We start from the raw sequence: 20376 nt of genomic DNA, 5'->3' as shown, positions 1-20376 counted from the left end.
CTAGAGGTGGTCATTCGGAGTATCTGACAAATGTAGTAGCTTCATGCTGCCACCCATTTGCAACATTGGTCCAACATGAAGTAAACTCAGCAACGCTTCTGAAGTACTGAAGTGCTAAAATTGCCCCGTGCTGTAATGATTGCCTGTCCTGGCAGGATGGGGGGGAGTGGGGACACACCCCCTCAACACTTATACCTATTATCAGGTATCTCACAGACAGTATTTTCCTAATTCAGAACACAATAGCTTCTGTACAATGCACAGAACAGTTACTACTTTTAAATCTTTAAACCACAGGAAACTATGGATGATACTGGGTTTTTTCCCTTCCCTTTGCCACCTGTAAATTAGTAACATTCTCCAGATGGCAGGTGCTCAATTTTTTAAAAACCAAAACCACAGCCCCCAAACCTCAAGAGATTTTTGTTTCTCTCACTGTTGCCATCTTGGCAGTGAGAAAGCATGATTTATTTGTAACTTGCTTTGGTTTCAACTACCCTTCATAGGGTGTTCTTTGCTAATCAACTGTTTCTAGCAGCAGAGACAATTAAACTACTGCAGTTCAGGCTAACCATTTTCTGAAGTACTTACCTACATTTTTTCATATAGAAAACCCTTTTGAATATTTATATATCATTAAAACACCGACTATGTATAAATATTTTAAACTGAAGATGCAGCAATATCAAGTCTTCAGTTTCAGTTCCGAGTTGTTTAATTTTCTCTAGAATAAGGATCAGAGTATGGACTGGTTTTCAGAGCCAAATACTCAAAAAGTGATCTGGAGGAACTGTTCGGACAGAGCTTTTATTTCTGACGTTAGGAAATAAAATTTCATTTATGGCATGCTTCAGAAACTCTTATTTACCTGATGATAACATGAACCATCAGAAGACAGACACTGGAAAACACAGGTCAATTAGGTTATACGCTACTTTCTGCAGACTAACTGATACTTTGTATTTCCTTCATCAGTTATGGCTGGATGACATGTAGCCTGCCAGGCAGCTCCCCTCCACCCTTAGGCTTACACACAAGCAGAGGGATGCAGTTGACACACAAGCAGAGGGATGCAGCTCTCACTCCTTGTTCATTATCAACATTTTAACAATGAGATTGCTTTAAAAAAATATAAAATCTGCAAACAGTAACTTAAACGGCTGCAGACCAGGTTATTTCTGCTGAACCCCCCACCATATATTTATCCTTTCTTTTGTAGTAAATTCTGTGCTTATGACCTGACCAACTCTATACATGTAACAAATGTATTGATACATACACCCCCCACAAATAATATCCAAGTTCTGCACCTGTCTTTAGAGTTATCTTGCAAGTTGGAAAATATTTGAGGACAATTCAAGGGATAAAGTCATTACATTACGTACTCTCATTCTGTTTTGTAACTCCTGTTGATTTTTATTGATGGTGATAAATGCATTTAGTTTTCAGCAAGAGTTATTACTGTTATTTTTTCTAACAATATTTCAGGGTTGAAAAAGTGCAATTTCTAGGGCCACGAAAATAACTCAAGTAATGGAAAACAAGTTCTTGTGACACAAAGACGAAGAAGGTCAAAAGCAGAGAGGCTCAAGTAGATTGCAGTTCATACCTGAAATGGAAGACTGTTCTGTCTCTTTGTGAAAGTACATGATTTTTTACACCAGATAAAACCATTTCTGGAAATTACTTAACATTTAAACAATATTCCAAAGTGAAAAATTATCCTGTCCGCTCAACATTTAAATTCTTTAGAAGGTCTAACATGAATCCATCACGGCTGTATGGGAAAAACTGTTTCCTCAAAAATAAAGATACTGAAATCTAAGCTTTATGCAGATAAACAAGCTAGGATTAAAAAGACACACAGACACTTTCCCCCAAAACAGTGGCCTTCGATTTTATTCTTTAGCCTTTTTCAAGCTGTCACTATAACTTTACATTTTGTACAGTATTTTGTGTATCAAGGGAAAGAATTATCTTTAACAAGATTTCATGTATTACAATATTAAGGACCGTTGTATTTGCACCCATGATGTTTAAAAAATCTCTCAGACAAACCATGTAGAAATAAGTATGCAAAAACTGCAAAGAAAAACATTTAAGTAGCCAAAATTAAAAAGACCTTTGTGTGAACCACACAGTCTTGCTTGGTTTCTACTAGGCTATTGCAGCCAAGTAGTCTTTAACCTCAGTTGGAGTGAGCCTCCTAAAACCAGCTTCATTACAGATGCCAACTTCAATGTTGTCTTCTGTCATTTGCCCTTCAAAGCTCTCCTATTAAAAAAAATACAGTTCAGTGGATCATATCAATGAAGTCATAACATAAGAAACTTCTTTCTTAAATATTTTGCTCACCTTTAGTGTTAAAATAGCTGTATGAATGGCATCTTCAAGCTCCAAATCTTCATTGTATCTGTAAACAGACATTTATGTATTTCAGCAAGGGACAAAGCCCTTTCCAAATTTTACTAATCCTGGAGTCTCTAAAAACCCAAACACTACTAAAATCTCATACAAATATTATTTGTAAGCACTGTAACATTATGAGTCAAAGTTATTATTTGTCAAAATAAGAACAGTACTTTTCATACTGACACTGTATATAACAATATTGCTGCAAATTATGTTGAATATAATGTTTATTGCACTCATACAATTCTCCATAAACACAAAAGTTAGAGTTTAAATTAATCAAATTTCCTGTGCATATGTAAGTAAGTAAATTAGAAGCATCACATCTTAAGTATTTTAAAACTTTATTCTGATAATCTAAAAAGTGTGCATTTTTTTTAATCTGGCTGTTTTATGTGGAATCTGAACAAAACACAGTATCCTTTTAGACAAGTATCAAATACGTTACCTTTTCTCAAGGAATGTTTTCCCATTGACGTAATTTTTTCCCATTGCTGTTGCTTTCCATGCAAAGTAAGCTCCCTGTAAAAGCAACAATCTATTGAACTGTTTTGTGTGACTTAGTCAAACGCTGTGTATTCAATTACTTGGGAAAAAAGTACAGCAACAATTACGAAAATACTGAATGTTCTGAGACTATGGGAGATAATTTTGGATCACGTTCAGAATAATTTGATACAGGAACATATGCTGTGAAAATGTACAGAATGTTTGTATGGGGCCCAAACTATTTTCATCCTCCCACTACTATGAAAGATGAACCAGTAAGTAGGTAGCATAGCTTTGATTTGGGATTCCTTAAACAGAAATAGTATGTTTGCCTTTGAGAAAGTGCACAGTCAGATCCTTACTGAGGTTCACTCCACTCTTCTTTTTGAAGACTAGGTAGTATAAAAAAACTTGTTGCAAATCAGCTATCTGATTTATGTTAGCTACTAACAGGATATTTAGCCATCATTTCTATTCTCTCTGGCATGAAGACTATCAGCAGGTCTATGCCTTAATCAAATTGCCTTAAGGCATCTGCATTTTGCTTTTTACGTTGGAGAATCAGGCAGTAATTCAAACTTCTGAAACTCACTGATGATCATGACAGTGACCTCCTTGTTTCTTTTGTCTGAAGCACTGCACCTCACATGTGCATCAAAGGGTAGTTTTTCAGAAGTGCGGAGCAAACCTAGCTAATAAACTCACTTAACCACTGTCATTAAATACAAAGGCATGTGCATTATGTTTCACAATACAACAGCTTTTAACTTCCATTCAGTTTTGAGCAGCATAAGCAGACTTTTTTTTTTCTGGTATCTGTTGCAGAAGGCAATTTTTGCTGGCACAATCAACTAGGAAAGGCATGAAAAGGGTTGGTGATCTCCCTGAAAAGCAGCTCCCATCCCTCAAGCAGTTCAGGAACATGTAGGTCCAGAATGATCCAGACTTGCTCCAAGCACCTACTGAAATGGCTCATTTTAACTTCTGAAGTTACGTTAAGGTATCTTTTGTTCTAGCTCTGCATTGTTCTCATCACAGAAAGTATTTCATAAGCATCTGTGAAATTTCACGTTTTATAAAAGCAGCAGAATTTACAAATGTAAGATACTTACAGATGGATCCGACTGAAATAAATACGGCCGCCCTTCATTCCAGCCACATATTAGCAGTGACACACCAAAAGGACGAACACCACTACAGGAAAACAAAATGATAAATTATTCAGCGAAAGGCAAAGGTGACTAAATTATTTTGGATGTGTTAACCTTCCCCCGAATGGTTCCCACCAGACTGCAGCTGTGATGAGGAATGACTAGTCAACCACCAGAACAAGCCCAAATAATGCTGCCCTGTCTGACGTGTTGGTTTGCAAGATATGGAGACTCATTCTCAGCCAGTGCCAGTCCATGCTCCTCCAACTGGCCCACTTTCTGTGCATGTTCTCCACTGAAAAACTGTCTTTGACACAAAAACTTGAATCATTGGGTAGCTGTTACTCCTTACTTTTAAAAAACATCTTTCTAAGCAACTTTGCAATTCCACCACATACCCAGATTGCGTGTATTCCTGCATCACAGAAGCAATTCTCTGTACTAGCTGAGCTGTTGGAATGGGCTCATGATAAACCAAGTAATACTGTTGGGCCAGCTTCCGAGCTCTGTGCACAAGTACTCTAAAAACAAAGACAAAATTACTATATCAAAGAAATTCTAACTAGAACTGAAAACTCTTAATAAATACAATGCTACAGAGTTGTACCTCTGTCGTAACATTAATGTAAGAAAACAGACTGTGCTGGCTTACCTTTATCAACTGAGTAATCTCTGAAACACTTAAACTGAAACTAAGGTTGAATAACACCACTTTCATTCTTCACATAAAAGGTTATTTGACAAGGTATCAGATATATTAAGGAAAATTTCAAGTGAATGTCATTTTATTATAATAAAATATGGTATTACAACATATACTTAGAAAGACTTAGAAACAGCTAATTGCTACCTGCTTCTTACACTTCTTGTATGAAAATGGATCTAAGTGGTGATCAAACAAGATGTTTTCGTACCTGTAATCTGGACCCATTCCACTGTACACTAAACCTATATGTTTGGTAATTGGTTCTACTTTGTGGACACTCCTTTCATCATACAGAATGGATTTCTGCTTCTTCTCAGTTGCCAGCACCACTCCATTTGCAGCTGGAAAAGAACAGGAAATTTTTTTAAATATTAAACTAAAATTATGGAAAGCAGTCGAAACACAGAACAAGTTTATCGGACTAAAAATTTTCTTCCTCTATTTTTAAAAAAACTCTTCAAGTTTACAATCGTGTTAAAGAGAGATACTTTGATGAATCCACCCAACCCATTGTTTCTCATTTTAAATAACCATATAGCTCCCACAGTCCCATTCTAAAGATTCTGAATAACATATTAATAACTGAGTAATCAAAGTAACTTTTTTGTGTGTAATTTCTATATACAAGGACAGGAACAATCAAAAAAAACTCCAAACCAAATACCTATCTCTACCACCTGAACGTCTACAGAATCACCCAGAAAAGAACCCCAGAAAACACTAAACCTATTAAAACATTTGAAAATCCACTGAAAGAGTAACAAAATATGTAACAGAAGGAAAGATGAAGAACGGTCCAATACACAGGACCCAGTACATAATCCAAACGGATTTAGTTCTCTCAAAGGATAGTCAGAATCCCAAATCCTTCACTAAAGTAGTTATTTTCTGGACATACCTTTAATCCCAACTGATGGAGCTCCTGCAGCTACTGCAGCCAAAGCATATTCAATCTGAACAAGCTTTCCAGAAGGACTAAAAAGGAAGATGCAAAAGAAACATTAACGTAATTCCAATGCGCTCGAATCTTTCCTACAACAATCTGATGCCAACTTGCTTTTTTAAGCCTCTTTACGTCCAGCAACAGCATATTCTGACCAGAATTTAAAAAAAAACCAAACAAACAACAAAACCCCACAGGTCTGAAGACTTGTAAGAGCTTCTAAAGGAGTTGAATTGGTTCAGCACAGAAGTCACTGCTGCAGTGCTACTGGGATACTCACACAGCATTAACCTACAGCCCTCATGAAAGCTAAGGAGTCACAGGTAGGGAGCAGTGACTGGGATGCAGGTTGAAGGAGGACGAGTCCGTTCTCCAATTTTATACCATTTTAAAAAAGTTTTCCACTCAGAGGGAAAAATCTTCAGAGTGTGTCATGAGTTTCTACTCACGATATACATTATATGTGTGGTGTCCAAAAGTTTTCAAGACACTGAAGTTCTCTGCTGAAAGGTACCAGCAAAAAACAGCTATGCTTTTTGACAGATAAGCACAAGACAGAAACAACCTCTGTGCCATTTCCAGGTATTCCTGAATTTCTCTTTAACAATCCATGTGCTGGTAATGGATGCAGAATCATCAGAACAGAAATAAAGGAGTTAAAGCTGGCATAGTAACTTACTCATAAGGAGCAGGATCAAGAGGTCCATTCTTGACCCTTAGGGAAAAGGACAGCACAGAGACAGCCACTCACTTGTCAAGTGATTTTGCAAGTGGGATCTAGTGCCTGGGCTGTATTTCAGACACTGCTGCTTTAACAGTTGCAGAAGTAAAATAGAAAATTATGTAACTTGGTGCTTAGATGAGTCAGAAAGAACAAAGCAAGCCGTAACCAATCACTGTAGTCATTTATACACTGAGGAAACAGGTTATAAAGGTGACAAAGTAATAATTCTGGCTTCTCCACTACAAAATACTAACAAATCAGAACAAGAGTTCTGAGCACATGGTGCTTCTGTACAATACGAAAAGTTTGTAACTCCCCCAGGAAACCATTTCCGAAAGCTAATAGAGAATTCAATCTGCTAGAGCACAGCAAGCATGCTGGGCTGCTTCCATCCATTAAAAACACTCTTTTCATCATTTTAGGTCATGAACTGCTTCATTTGCTTAACTGCAACATGCCTTTAGCAACTCACTCTGCGATTACACAGCACAACTCTCCTCTAAGGTTAAGGGAGTCTAACTTCACCACAAGCAGCATATAAAGGTTCTTGCTTTTTTGCCAGTTTTTCTTTTTTATATGTATAACATAGTCCTGGATAGCTTAATAGTTTCGTCAAAAAATGAAGGGAAGGTAATTTCCTTTTCTCTGAATTAATCTTAAGTCTGTGTATTAGAGCAACATCTCAACAGACACCACTCCAACAGCAGCATATTCATTCCGTGCATGCAACCATCCCACATCCAGGCTGTGCACAACACGAAGTGCACGGAAAGCAGCAACTGCAAAGTGCAGCAAGAAGAAAAATATACTACTTTATAACTCATCTGCTTCATTCATTCCCGCATCTGCAAAGCCTGTTCTGAAGCAAGCTCTCAAGATACCACAGCTCAGCTGTCATCACGCATTTCCAGTTAGCTCAGAAACACAGAATCACTCCCCAGCCTAAAGAGTCCGGGGGGGGGGGGGGGACACAACCCTGCTAAGCCGTTTCACCAAGCACTTGCTGCAGGGCCAGTGCCGAGACAGATCTTAGCTTGGCCCACAACGAGAACAGACACAAGCAGCGCCCGCAGCGGGCCCCGAGGTCAGCGACAGACAGCCGGTGGGAGTCGGGACTCTCCCGCAGCCCCCGCCTCCGCCCCCGGGGGTGCCAGCAGCCCTTCAGGTTGGCAAGAGTCTGTTGCAGCTGCATGTCCCCCTCGGGCCAAGGCAGCACCGCCCGATCCCCGCCGCTCTCCCCACGCCCGCCGTCCCTGTGCGGGTCTGGCCCCCGCTGCCCCCCAGCGCCCGCAGGCCCGATGACTCTGCAAAGCGACCCCTCGGTCCTGTGTAGCCGCCGCCAGCAGGCCGCTCCGTGCAAGCTGCGTGCCGCCCTCCCGCTGGCCCGGCAGCCCGCCCGCCGCTGCCCCTGGGCCTGCAGCGGCCCCTGCGCCGGCACCTGAAGGTGGTGAGGGAGAAGCTGTAGCCGCGCTCCGCCATCTTGGCACCAGCCCCTGCGCTCTCCGCGCCGGCTCCCTCGACGCAGGCGCGGCCGCCGCTCCCGCTCCCTGCGCGAGGGCACGGCGAGCGCGCTGATTGGTGCGGTGGCCGCGCGTGACTGAGCCTGCCAGGATGCGGTTGGCGGAGAGGCGCGCCGTGAGGAGCGCTGGGAGTTGGAGTTCTCCAGGCGCCCTCCACTGCCCCTCCCTCCCGGTAGCGAGGGGAATGCTGGGACTTGGAGTTCTCGTCCAGTGTCCCTGCTATGCCGCGGCATGCGGCGGGCACTCGGTTTCCCAGGAGGCTCAGCGACAGGCGCACCTTCACGGAGGGCTCGGCGAGGCCATGGCGGTGCTGGTGCTAGTCCGCTCTCCGCTGCCGCGGCTTCGCGCTCTCCTCCAGCGTTGCTGGGGGCGACTGGAGCGCGGCCTCTTGCCGGGCGGCCTAGGGGGCCAGAGCCCGCCCTGGGGTAAGTCCCGCCCTGTTCTCCGCAAGAAGGAACGGGACGCGTTCCTGTGCCACCTGCTCTTGGTGACTCTGCCTTGGCTGGGAGGCTGGACTAGATGATCTCCAGACACCACTTGCATCTCTACAATTCTGTGATTCTGTGAGGGGGCGCTGTCGGGGCTGCGGGACTCGTTTTACCTTTGAACGGCTGGGGCGCGGCCCTGGGATCCGTGAGGGCGCGGGGCGGGGGCCGCCGCTCTGACCGCCTTCCTTCGGGGGTGGCCGCAGCATTGTGTCGTGTTTCCGCGGCCGCCAGCGAAAATGGGGTTGGCTCTAAGGAATTTCGCAGAATCACAGCATATGCTGAGTTGGAAAGAACCCACAAAGATCATGAAGTCCGACTCCTGGCCCTGCATAGGACAAGCCCAAGAGTCACACCCTGTGCCTGAGAGTGTTGTCCAAACACTTCTTGAACTCTATCAGGCTTGGTGCTGTGACCACTGCCCTGGAGAGCCTGTTACCGCACCCAGCCACCCTCTAGGTGAAGAACCTTTTCCTGAGATCCAACCTAAACCTTTCCTGACACAACTTCAGGCCATTCCCATGGTCCTGTCACTGGTCCCCACAGAGAAGAGATCAATGTCTGCCTCTCCTCTTCCCCTCACAGTGAAGTTGTTAAACTGCAATGAGGTGTCCCCTAAGTCTCCTCCAGGCTGAACAGACCAAGTGACCTCAGCTGCTCCTCATACAGCTTCCCCTCAAGGCCCTTCACCATCTTTGTTGCTCTCCTTTGGACACTAAGAGCTTAGTATCTTTCCTATATTGTGGAGCCCAAAACTGCACACAATATTCAAGGTGAGGCTGCACCAGTGCAGAGCAGAGCAGTACAATCCCCTCCCTCTTTTTCTTTCTCCTTCAGGACCAGCACTAGCTGTGCAAGCTCCAGCTGTTCTTCCACAAGCAGCAGATGACGCCAGTGAAAGTAGCACCGAAGCACCGGGTCTGTTGGAGAGCATCCTGTGGATGGCAGTGCCCAAGAAACGGCGCACCATCGAGGTGAACCGCTGCCGGCGGAGGCATCCCAGCAAGCTTATACAAGTAAAGGTAATCACCAAGCTTCCACTGCCTTGCCACCATATCCGCCACGAGTAATTTTGTTGGTGGCAAACAGGGCAGAGTAATATTTACACCAGTCATTTTTCACCTTGCTTGTTTTAGAGAATCATCGCAGTCGTCAGTGCTGACTGAAAAAGCTGTCTGAACTTTGTTTATAAATAAAGAAGCATAAAAGACACTGTAATCTTTAAAATCCTTTGGAAGAGGTACATTCATCATGTGTGACAGTAGTCTGTCGTTAAATAAATAGTGAGACTTTAGGTGCAAACCAACAAAATGAATTTTGGCTGAACAGATAATGTAAGTGGAAAAGCTCTGTGCTTTCTATGCACCTAACTGAGTCATTATCAATAAGCATAATGACTTAGATACTGACTTCACAGGCTGTTTTTAATAGTAAGCGTTTGACATAGCAACACATTACAGAAAAATTATATAGAAGAATAGATTTTTCAATGGTAATTGAACTTCTCTGGTATTTCGTTTAAATTTTTTAGTAGTTTGTGATTGCTCCCTGTTCTTTTGTTGGTGCTGTTCAAATTACAAAATTTCCTGTTTTCCACTGTTTTTTCAGAGGAACATAGATGTTTGTCCTGAGTGTGGAAACTTGAAACAGAAACACATCCTTTGTGGCTATTGCTACGCAAAGGTCAAAGCAGAAACTCATCTGATACGGATGGAAATGCGCAAAATGGAAGGAGGACCATTTAAGGCTCCAACTGTAGAGACTGTTGTCCTTTATGATGGAGAAAAGCCTTCAGAAAAAGATGAAGGCAAACGGATCATTGAAAGAGCCAGGAAACGCCCATCTTGGTTTGTTCAAAATTGATGCTATAGATTTAATGCTAACAAAAACAGTTGCTGCAGCAAGAGAAAAAATTATTTTCAAGAATGTTTTCTCCTTCACTCAATGTCAATACAGAACATGTCAATGCTTGATTTGTGTCATGCCATATGATTTGCAGTCAGGTGTTGTTTCTGTAGCATACAGTAGGAAGTGCTTCTCAGTGATACATCACAGCAGTCAACAAAGAGAAATCGGGATCTACTTTGGATTTGGACATCTGCTTACAGTACACTGAATAATGTTCTGTGCTGGTTTTTGTAAATAACATCTTTTTAATAAAGGGAAAACATTCACAAGTGTACAATAAAGTGTGTTAAGTTTTCGGGGGAGTCTGGTTTTTGGTTTTGGCTGCTGCTGTTTCCGAGGGAGAAAAAATGTTGAAAGCCAGTGTTGTTTAGAAACAAAGTTTATTTACAAGGAAAGATACAGTTATTTGGTTATTTCCGTGGTCTGGATCTCTCCACAATGCTGCTGTTTGAGATAATTGGTGATATTCCTGGTTTTGAGCAAAATAGTGATTGATACATAGTATTGGTACTTTTTCTGCACTGGATTGAAGGCTTAGTGTTCCTTGCTGTTGTCAGTATACAAAATTATTTTCTTTCTTAAAGGGATATGGAAAGCCTATTTTCCCCCCTTTACAGTGCACTTGATTTCTTGAGTAAAATAGCAAATTGAAATGTAATGACTGGAAATCTTTAAATTTGACAAGGGTCAAATCTGGCTTTTTGCCATCATTCCCCTTAAGTCATCTGGGTGGTCAGTGTGTGCTTGGGAAAACTGCAAACAGCCGTCCTGCCTTCGTCTGGAGTCCTCTGTGGAGAGGGGCAACTTTGCCCTCCACTGTCCGTTGCTGCCCCTCAGTGGTGCAGTTACAGCACCTCACTGTGGATTTTCACTTAGAGAAAACGTGGACCCATTGCTGATGGTGACAAAGGATATGGAGAAGGCAGACTTACTGAATGTCTTTTTTACTTCAGTCTTTACCATGACTGCAGCCCTCAGGAATCCCTGACCCTGTAGGCAAGTGAGAAAGTCTGGACAAAGGAAGATTTTGTGTTGGTTGAGGAGGATCAGGTTAGAGTTGTGGGTGTCAAGGCAAACTTGACTCTCACAAATCCATGGACCCTGATGGAATGCAGCCTCAAGTGCTGAGGGAGCTGGGAGATGTTACTGCTAAACCACTCTCCATCATCTTTGTAAGATCATGAAGAAGAGGTGCCTGAGAACATGAGGAACTTCAAAAAGAGCAAGAAGGAAGACTCAGGAAACTACAGGCCAGCTAATGTCACCCTAATTCCTGGAAAGGTGATGGATCCTGGTTGTCATCTCTAAGAAAGCAGAGAAAAAGAAGGCTGTCAGAAGTACTAGCATGGATTCACCAAGGGGAAATCATGCTTGACCAATCTGATAGCTTTGTATGATGGAACGACTGGTTGGATAGATGAGGGGAGAGCAGTGGATAACGTCTACCTTGACTTCAGCAAGGCTTTTGACACTGTCTTCCACAATATTCTCATAGGCAAGAACTGGCTGAATGGCAGGTCCCAGAGGGTTGTGGTCAGCACCACAGCATGCAGCCAGATGCCTGTAGCTACTGTGTTTCCCAGGGCTCAGTACTGGGTCCAGTCTTATTCAGTTTATGATTGGCCTGGGTGAGGGGACAGAGTGCACCATCAGCAAGTTTGCTGATGATACAGAACTGGGAGGAGTGGCTGATACCTCAGAGTGCTGTGCAACTGTTCTGTGAGACCTGGACAGGCTGGAGAGTTAGTCAGAGAGGAACCTAATGAAGTTCTACAAAGGCAAGAGTGGGGTCCTGCACCTGGGGAAGAATAATCCCCTGCACCAATACGGGCTGAGGGCCAATCTGCTGGAAAGCAGCTCTGCGGAGAAGGGCCTAGGGATCCTGGTGGACAACAAGCTGCCCATGAGCCAGCAGTGTGTTCTTGTGGCCAAGAAGGCCAGTGGTATCCTGGGTTGCATTAGGAAGAGCGTTGCCAGAAGGTTGAGGGAAGTGATCCTGCCCCTCTACTCAGCCCTAGTGAGGCCACATCTGGAGTGCTCTATTCAACTTTGGGCTCCTCAGTACAAGAGAGACATGGAGCTCCTGCAGCAGGTTCAGCAGAAGGCAACAAAGATGATTAAGAGACTGGAGCATCTCTCTTACAAGAACAGGCTGAGGGAGCTGTGAGATGACCTTATCAAGGCATAGAAATGTTTTAAGGGGAGGTGTCAAGAGGATGGTGCTCAACTCCTCTTCAGTGGTGGCCAGGAACACGAAAAGGGGCAATAGACACAAACTGAAACACATCTGAATATGGGGAAAAACTTTAATGTGAGTATGGCTGAGCACTAGAACAGGCTATCAGAGAGGCTGGAGATATTCTTCTCCGGAGATATTCAAAACCTGCCTGGACACAGTCCCGTGCAACCTGCTCTACGTGAACCTGCTTTAGCAAGAGGTTTGGACTAGATGATCTCCAGAGGTCCCTTCCAACCCCAACCATTCTGTGATTCATTTCATAGCCATATAGGCCATATAGCTTATGTTAGTACTGCTTTTGTGCAATCCAGACAAGAAGAGATGCTTGATAATGTTTCACAGTCATTTCTGAGTAATGTGAAGGGAATGTCAGTAAAATATCTGGTATTCATGGTGTCTAAAAAAAAAATTAGAACTAACTGACAAATATTGAAGATTCATAGATATAGTATGAATTGATATAGTACCAATTAATTTTCTATGGCAGAAATGATCTTCAGTGAGAGTCAGAGCAGTTTAGTTTGAATGACTTTTCCTTCAAAAGAAGAGCAAAGGAAAGCTCATTTTCAGAGCTTTGCTGTATTAACTCTGATAATGCAAAGCTCCATTACTTAAAAAAAAATTAAAAAATCAAATTTCCTCTAAAATATGTGGCATTGTCTGTTACTTGAAATAAGCCCTATTTATATGTAATTTTGAAAGAAATGTAAATGGCAATGGTGCTAATATAGGAACATGCACTTTTTGAAACAGTCTACATTAAAATTAACAAAAAGCAAGCTGGTTGTTGCAAATGCTGTAATCTAGAATCCATTTACATGTGCCATTTGATTCTTTGGGTACCTGCTAGTAGTTGAAATAGACATTTTTTGTCTAAAAATTTCATATGATCATGTTATATTTGATTATATTTTTTCTTCCATAGGGATTTTATGTAAAAATTATTTTATTTTACATTTTAAGAAGATTCAGGAAGATGATGTAACATCCTAAAATACAAGGATGCAGGTTGCTAATCAATTTTGTATCACACTAAGATCTGCAGACATGGAGTTGATCTCTGGCAGTGATCAATTCTTAGTGTCTTTAGTAGCTGATAAACCAAGTTTCTCCTTGATCACCTATTTAGCAAGAAAATATGAATAAAATGTTTCTGCACGATCCCCATCTATTCTGTTGAACACACTGAACAATCAGAGCTGGCCTTTGGTATAAAATACCCTTCTTGAAAGCACTAGGTGGCAGAGCAGTGTAGCTTTCCAGTAGGTGCAAAACAAAAGCCCGAGATCACAGGTAAGATAGGAAACAGTGCACCTGTGTAAGAAAAACATTTGCAAAAGGACTTTTATAAGTATGAAGAAAAATACAATAGTTGTTATGAAATCTAAACTAATACATTGTAATTGATTTTTCCAACTATAGTTAATTCAGTCTATACAGAGAACTTATGCACTGGCTTTTGTGGATATTTATGCATTTCTTCTCTTTGCTGGGTGAATTATTTGAATTGTACCTATCATTTTTCCTTAAATACAAGTAGCTTTGTATGTTCCTCTCTATGGCTAATATATTCAGTTAACTGACATTTTATTTATGCAGCTATAAAGTCCTAAAAGTAATAGATCTGGTGGCATTCCAATGACTTTCCAAGCATAACTGTTGTGAGTTCATAGAGTCAATAAGGATAAATTTGCAAACAGCAGAGAGAAACTGAAAAGAAGAGGAAACCAATGTGGTCTTTAAAAGAATATTAGTTGCTCAGAAGGGAATAGAAGATTTTGTGCTCCTTCAAAGTGTTAAGATATTTTGGAAGCACACAAGTGATAAAAGTGCCTGTGTCTTTAGAACTTGTGAATTAGTATTTAAATATGAGATACTAGCAAAAATCCTTCATTTATCTCGCATGACTGCATTGTGTAATTTATGCAGTGAATGAGGATCAGTAAAGACAAGGTGTTTCCAAGTAATTTGCCTCACTCTTAACCTGCCAAAGACTTAAGAATGGGGCCAAAGGGAAGGAAAATCCATTAAAGGAATGAGTAGTATTACAGTAGTATAATAGTAGACTATGCAGCAGTGATGGATCTAGTTTTGCATACTCTTATCTATATTCCTAGGAGATTCTGTTGAAGTTACTGGCATATAATTCAAGGCAGAATTTGGTCCAATGTGCTGAAACCCTGACCATATATATATATGCAAGTATATATATATATATTTAATGCAGAACATGTATACCAACCCAATTTGGTTCACAGCTGAAAACTAAGATTGAATGTAGTAAACTGAGACAAATCAGTTGATACTTGAATTTCTTTCAAACATCTTGTATTTCAGTTTTCCCTGGTTGAGGTCAATACACAAACTCTTCTCTATACAAGATGATTCTGATGGAGTTGTTCTCACTACACAAGCATATAGAAATGTTCTGACATATTCTGGGTGTAAGCTAGATTAACCCTTTGGGATCAGCTCATGAGGCTCAAGAGGAATAAGTACCATAAATGCAGTGTGTGACATGGTATAGGAAGGAAAATCGGCCCCTACTTACGAAGCTGCCAGCTTTTGCATCCATCTCCAAGGAATATAATGTTTCTATTCCGAGCCCCATCACACAGGCTCATCAGCTTGTCCAGCAATATGGCTTACAGCTCTGTTTCCCATTATGCTGTAGCTCTAGAGCACGTTAGGTGACATTCTGTCAGTGGAACTAAGGATTTTGAACAGACTGTTGGAAAGATAGACGTTTCATTTTATAATCTGAGATTACTATTTAATACAAAGAATAGTGGCTTTGTAGGGGCTATATTGAATAGCTTCAGGCTCAAAATTGACAGGCCAGTCCTGTAGGGAAGGTTTGTTCTAAATATAGCGGGTTTGGAAGTTCCTACTCATTCATCTTTTGGCTGTTCATAGTCATAGTCAGATCAAGTAGAGCATCTAAGGTGTTTTGAAGAATAACATCAGTTTTCTGTCCAGTTATAGACATCTTACATAATTCTGTCGCTCTTAAACAGAATAAATGATACCTTGATCTTCAAGAAGCCATTGACTTCAGTAGGATTTCTTTTAAAGGAAACTGTAATTCCAGGTGACTGAGAGTCAGGCTAAACAACATCAAGCTGTTGGTTACAAAGTTACTTAATGAGATTGTGAAACCTTTACTTTTAAATTTTCAATTTTTTTAATTGAAATCAAGGAAATAAAAATTAATCCTGTCTGTTGCCAACACCCATCATGATACATCACTTGAGCCCAAGAGTCCAGTTCTGCCATAGTCCTTTTGGATAAGGTCATTTATGAATAAATAATGTAATCTTTTAAGGGTTCAGAATAATGCTGACACATTTGAATTACTCTTGCCCCAGATGAATTCGCCTCAGATATTTTTGTCCAGCACAGAGCAGATTACCACAAAGTTGCTACAAAAAAGGAATGGAGGAAGGGTTGAAGACCAAGAAGGTATAGTGATTGGCAAGTATGTAGAAGTAAGAGGCATCCTGTCACTGTGTATGTAATACAAGGAGTACAACAGAAGTTACAGTATGAAATATACCTACGTTGTGCAACTGAATGAATAACTGCAAAGTGCTTGTGTGTCTGGCACGGCAGAAATGGGGAACATAGCAAATACCACACCATCATACATCAGTTTGATGTTAGCAATTCCTATTGGAAGCAAAATGACACAATTACTACTGATAGGTGCCAGAAGAGCAAAGGAATTCCCCAAAATTGCTCCCTCGGTCAGTGGCAGAGGAAGGAACTGAAGCTATTTGCAGATGCAGTGGGTTTCTATGGCTGGGTTTTGGTAGCAGGGGGGCTACAGGAGTGGCTTATGTTAGAAGCTGCTAGAAGCTTCCTCTGTCTGGTGGACCCAATGCCAGCTGGCTCCAGGATTGGCTTCCTGCCTCTGGCCAAGCCCAAGCCAGTCAAGAGTGATAGTAATGCCTCTGTGATAACATATTTAAGAACAGAAGGTTGTTGCACAGGTGAAAAAAATTCCAGCCAGGGAAAGGCAGAGTGAGAGCATGTGAACAACAATGTAGACACCAAGGTCAGTGCAGAAGGAGGAGCAGGAGGTTCTCCAGGCTCTGAGGCCCCTGCAGCCCGTGGTGCAGCCCATGGTGGAGCAGCTGTGCCCCTGCAGCCCATGGGGGACCATCGGGGTGCAGAGACCCACCTGCAGCCCATGGAGGAGCCCATGCTGGAGCAGGTGGATGCATGAAGGAGGCTGTGACCCCGTAGGAGGCCCAAGATGGAGCGGGGTCCTGCTGGAGACCTGCAGCCCATGGAGAAAGGAGCCCACACTGGAGCAGGTTTTTCCTGGGTAGGACTTGTGGCCCCTGTGGGGGACCCATATCAGTACAGCTCATCCGTGAAGGACTGCACCCCATGGAGGAGTGACCCACAGGACAGCAGTTTCATGAAGAACTGTTGCCTGTGGGATGGACTCACACCGGAGAGATCCATCAAGGACTGTCTCCAGCGGGAGGGACCCCATGGGAGCAGGGGAAGGACTCCTCTCTCTGAGCAGCAGCAGAAACAACAACTGACTGTAACACCCATTTCCTGTCCCCCTGTACTGCTGAGTGGAAGGAGGGAGAACGTGGAAGGAAGGAAGGGTGGGGTAAAGGTGTTTTTAGGATTATTTTACTTCTCACTCTTTTGCTCTGACCCTGTTAGTAATAAATTCAATTAATATCCCTACTATGAGTCTTTTTTGCCCGTGATGGTGACCAGTAAGTGATCTTTCTCAGCTCTTACCTCGTGAATCCTGTGCTGTTTTTTTTCTCTCCTCTGTCCAGTTGCAAGGGGGAATAAGAGAGTGACTTTAGTGGGTACCTGGCATCCAGCCAAGGTCAATCAACTGCAACAGATTATCAGCCTGTTGTATTCTCTGCTGTGTCACAAGTTAGGGAATAATGACCATTATCACTTGCAGTGGCCATTAATGTAGTTAGGTTTACATTTTGATCAAGTAAACTGCTGCAAAGGTACCATATATCAAAACATTTGATAGGACATAAGCCCATGAGGGCCTTTATCCAGAGCTCTTCAGATAAGCTGGAAATCTGATTTATTACTACATGATGCCCCCTTTATTTTTATATTTTTTTCTTCTTTCACTTGAGAACAGGAGGAAAACTGTGATTTTTGCAGGAAGCTTCCAAGGACCAAACCCAGTCATTTCTCATCTGCAGAAACAGTGTCTTCCCCTACAAGAAAAGCCATTCTGTACAGTAAGTTTTTTTATAAAAGTATGACTCAGCTGGACAACAATGGCAGAATCTGTCCTCAGGAATTTTTAACGTATGAATATAAAAATAAGTGTAGTCCTAGAAATAAAAGATTTCTCCTCCACAGATTAGATTCCTTTAGTCCAGGAATAAGGTGCTTTCTTTATCTATTATATACAAGACATTCTGTCTAATAAGAAAAACAAACAAACAAACAATACAAGTGATAAAATTGTTTGGAAAGTAAAGCAAACAAGAACATAAGATCCAGAGATCATTCACAACTAAAATCAGCAGTACCAATGTGCAAAGAATTGGTTTAGATCACGTCTCAAAGAAATAATTTTTCTTCTGAGACACTAAAAAAAAAAAAAGGAATAGAATTTGCAATAATTTTTTCCCTTTTCTTTATGATCAAAGAGTTGTACTTTGCTTTCAAGCTCTCATAGTGTATCTTCCTCATGTTGCTGATTTGGCTGATATGAGTATCAGATTCAACAGGCAAACCATTGAGAATAGGTAGTCTTGATCAAAAGTAATTTAATTCTTTTCAATTTATTGATGTTTTAATAACCCTGTTATAATTATTGATGTTTTAATAACCCATTGCAATGACTGAATCTTCCCAAGAGCATAGACATTGGCTTTGTTAATATGATTCTCAAGAATGCTATCTGTATCAGGAACATATCACTTGAAGGAGAGAAAAAAAGGATTCCATAACCTTTCAGAGATCTTTTAGCTACATTTTGGTCTGAGAAATATGAAGGAAATTCTGAGACTTTAAGCAAGATTCCTTTCTTTTCAAAGATAAAGTTGAAATGAAAAAAGTTTCACTGAGTTTTCCCAGCCTGTGGAAGTGAAAAAAATAAGAAGATGAAAGTTCATTGCTGAATTTAAAGCTGTAGAGAGGATTGTCAGGCAGGCTACCTTTTGTTCATTCTATATCCGTATCCCAAGAGAATTTCTCTTACACATTTGCAGTCGGTGTTAATCATGATCACAAGTAGACCTCCTTAAAAGAGCAAGGAGCAGAAAAAGCTGTAAGGAAAATGTGAGTTACGAGTCCCCTACTTCAATAGTAAAATCCATAGTTAGTTTGGTCAAGTAATAGGCATCTACATTTCATAACTCAGCATCTCCCCCTAAGTGGTTACCATAAGCTATGGTCCTTAGTGGGTATGTTGTCAATAACTGGAGAAAATCGTCCCCATCTCTCTGTGCCTCTGTTTTCTATCTTCATTGATTCTGATTCTGTGATCACTGGCCTGCACAGAAGCTCTAACAGCAGCTCTGCACTGACAGTCTCGGAGGAGTAGTTGTAGAAAATGGTCATTCCCACTGATTGCTGGGGGACAACAAGAAAAGACAAAGCCTCGTAGAGATGGCACAAACCACATCTTGGTTTGATTGTATGCAGCCAGCGGCAGCAGGCTTGTGCCTATGTGTGGTCTGTGTGTTTTCCTGACTGTGCCATGCACTGTGACCCCTAAACGGTAAGGGACAGATTCTGCCAAATGTAGTGGCCAATATGGACTATCTAACCATCTTGGGTTCTGAGGGAGCAGAGGCAAAGACTTTTATTCTTATTCCTGCTGCAAAAACTGCCAGCTGTTGTCTTCCACGGCCTCCTTGGTTCTCTGCTTTCCTGGACTCCATCCATGAAGCAATTCTTACAGCAATGCCTGAATATTTAGGCATTTGCATGGTAACTTGACCATTGTAGATTCCCCTATGCTGCTTACCACACTGTCAAAATATGCATAGATTTGGCATGTCTTGTGATTTCTCAGTCTAATCACTTATTTCCCCAGTTTGAAATGTTACGAAAACACTGACTGTTTAAAACCTTCCTTAAAAGAAGATCTCACATTTTATACAGCCTGATTTTCTTAGTATCCTCCTCCTATTTTCTGCGAATGGCCTTGGGGCTAATTTCACCTTTGATAAACTATTGATCTAAGCAGTGTATAGGGGGAAAAGCATGGTTCCATATTTCCAGCCAACCTACTGCTGGGCTCTGCAGTAGTCCCTGTGAATTTTGCAACAAATGAGTTCCTGCAGGGCTGAAGTTAAGCCATATGTTCAGGTTTCCTCCATGTTTTGTTTGAAATCCTGGACTGGTGCAATTCCTGCTCTCTTCCTCAGTCATTTTCCAGTAAAGCCAAATACAGAGCCAAAGCTCAAGAACTGGTCAACAGCTTGGTGCAAATTACTTTCAGCATTCAGTCCCTGAGACAGTCAATAAACATGGAGGACTCTCTGTACCTTGTTGACTTCTTCTTTCCGGTTTGTATTTTCCTTTAAAGAAAAGGACACTGTGCTTTTGTGAAATTTAGCTCCAACAAAAGAAGGCTTTTGTGTCTGCACAGTTCCAGTGGCAGCAATACGTAACACTAATAACAATGAAGAGCCCGTGCTGAGAAGGATCCTCCATTTGCTCACCCAGAGACATATTTCCAATTATTTTTTATTTCTGATCAGCTTGAAAGACAGAGGCAACATACAGAAGAAGAGATCTGCTGCATCACTCATTATGCTGAGACTAATATGGCTTTA

The 20376-nt window shown here is 41.7% G+C and overlaps 2 protein-coding genes across 2 annotated transcripts; one reads left to right on the top strand and one right to left on the bottom strand.

Annotated features, from left to right (window-relative positions):
- Positions 1-1390: 1390 nt before the first annotated feature.
- On the bottom strand, positions 1391-7966 carry PSMA2 (proteasome 20S subunit alpha 2). Its single transcript, XM_027710133.2, has 8 exons — positions 7864-7966; positions 5657-5733; positions 4967-5099; positions 4451-4573; positions 4014-4095; positions 2861-2934; positions 2356-2413; positions 1391-2274 (listed from the first exon to the last, which is right to left on the bottom strand). Exons 1-8 carry the CDS (start codon positions 7902-7904, stop codon positions 2158-2160), a joined length of 705 nt encoding a protein of 234 aa, XP_027565934.1. The 5' UTR covers positions 7905-7966; the 3' UTR covers positions 1391-2157.
- A 163-nt stretch (positions 7967-8129) lies between these two features.
- On the top strand, positions 8130-10633 carry MRPL32 (mitochondrial ribosomal protein L32). The gene is made up of 3 exons (XM_027710132.2): positions 8130-8370; positions 9268-9452; positions 10039-10633. Exons 1-3 carry the CDS (start codon positions 8130-8132, stop codon positions 10291-10293), a joined length of 681 nt encoding a protein of 226 aa, XP_027565933.1. The 3' UTR covers positions 10294-10633.
- The last annotated feature ends 9743 nt before the right edge of the window (positions 10634-20376 follow it).

This window comes from Pipra filicauda, unplaced genomic scaffold, assembly GCF_003945595.2.
Source record: "Pipra filicauda isolate LSUMZ 115617 unplaced genomic scaffold, ASM394559v2 scaffold137_size4652046_pilon, whole genome shotgun sequence".
NCBI classification, from domain to species: domain Eukaryota; kingdom Metazoa; phylum Chordata; class Aves; order Passeriformes; family Pipridae; genus Pipra; species Pipra filicauda.
This window is presented reverse-complemented; position numbering and strand designations above follow the sequence as displayed.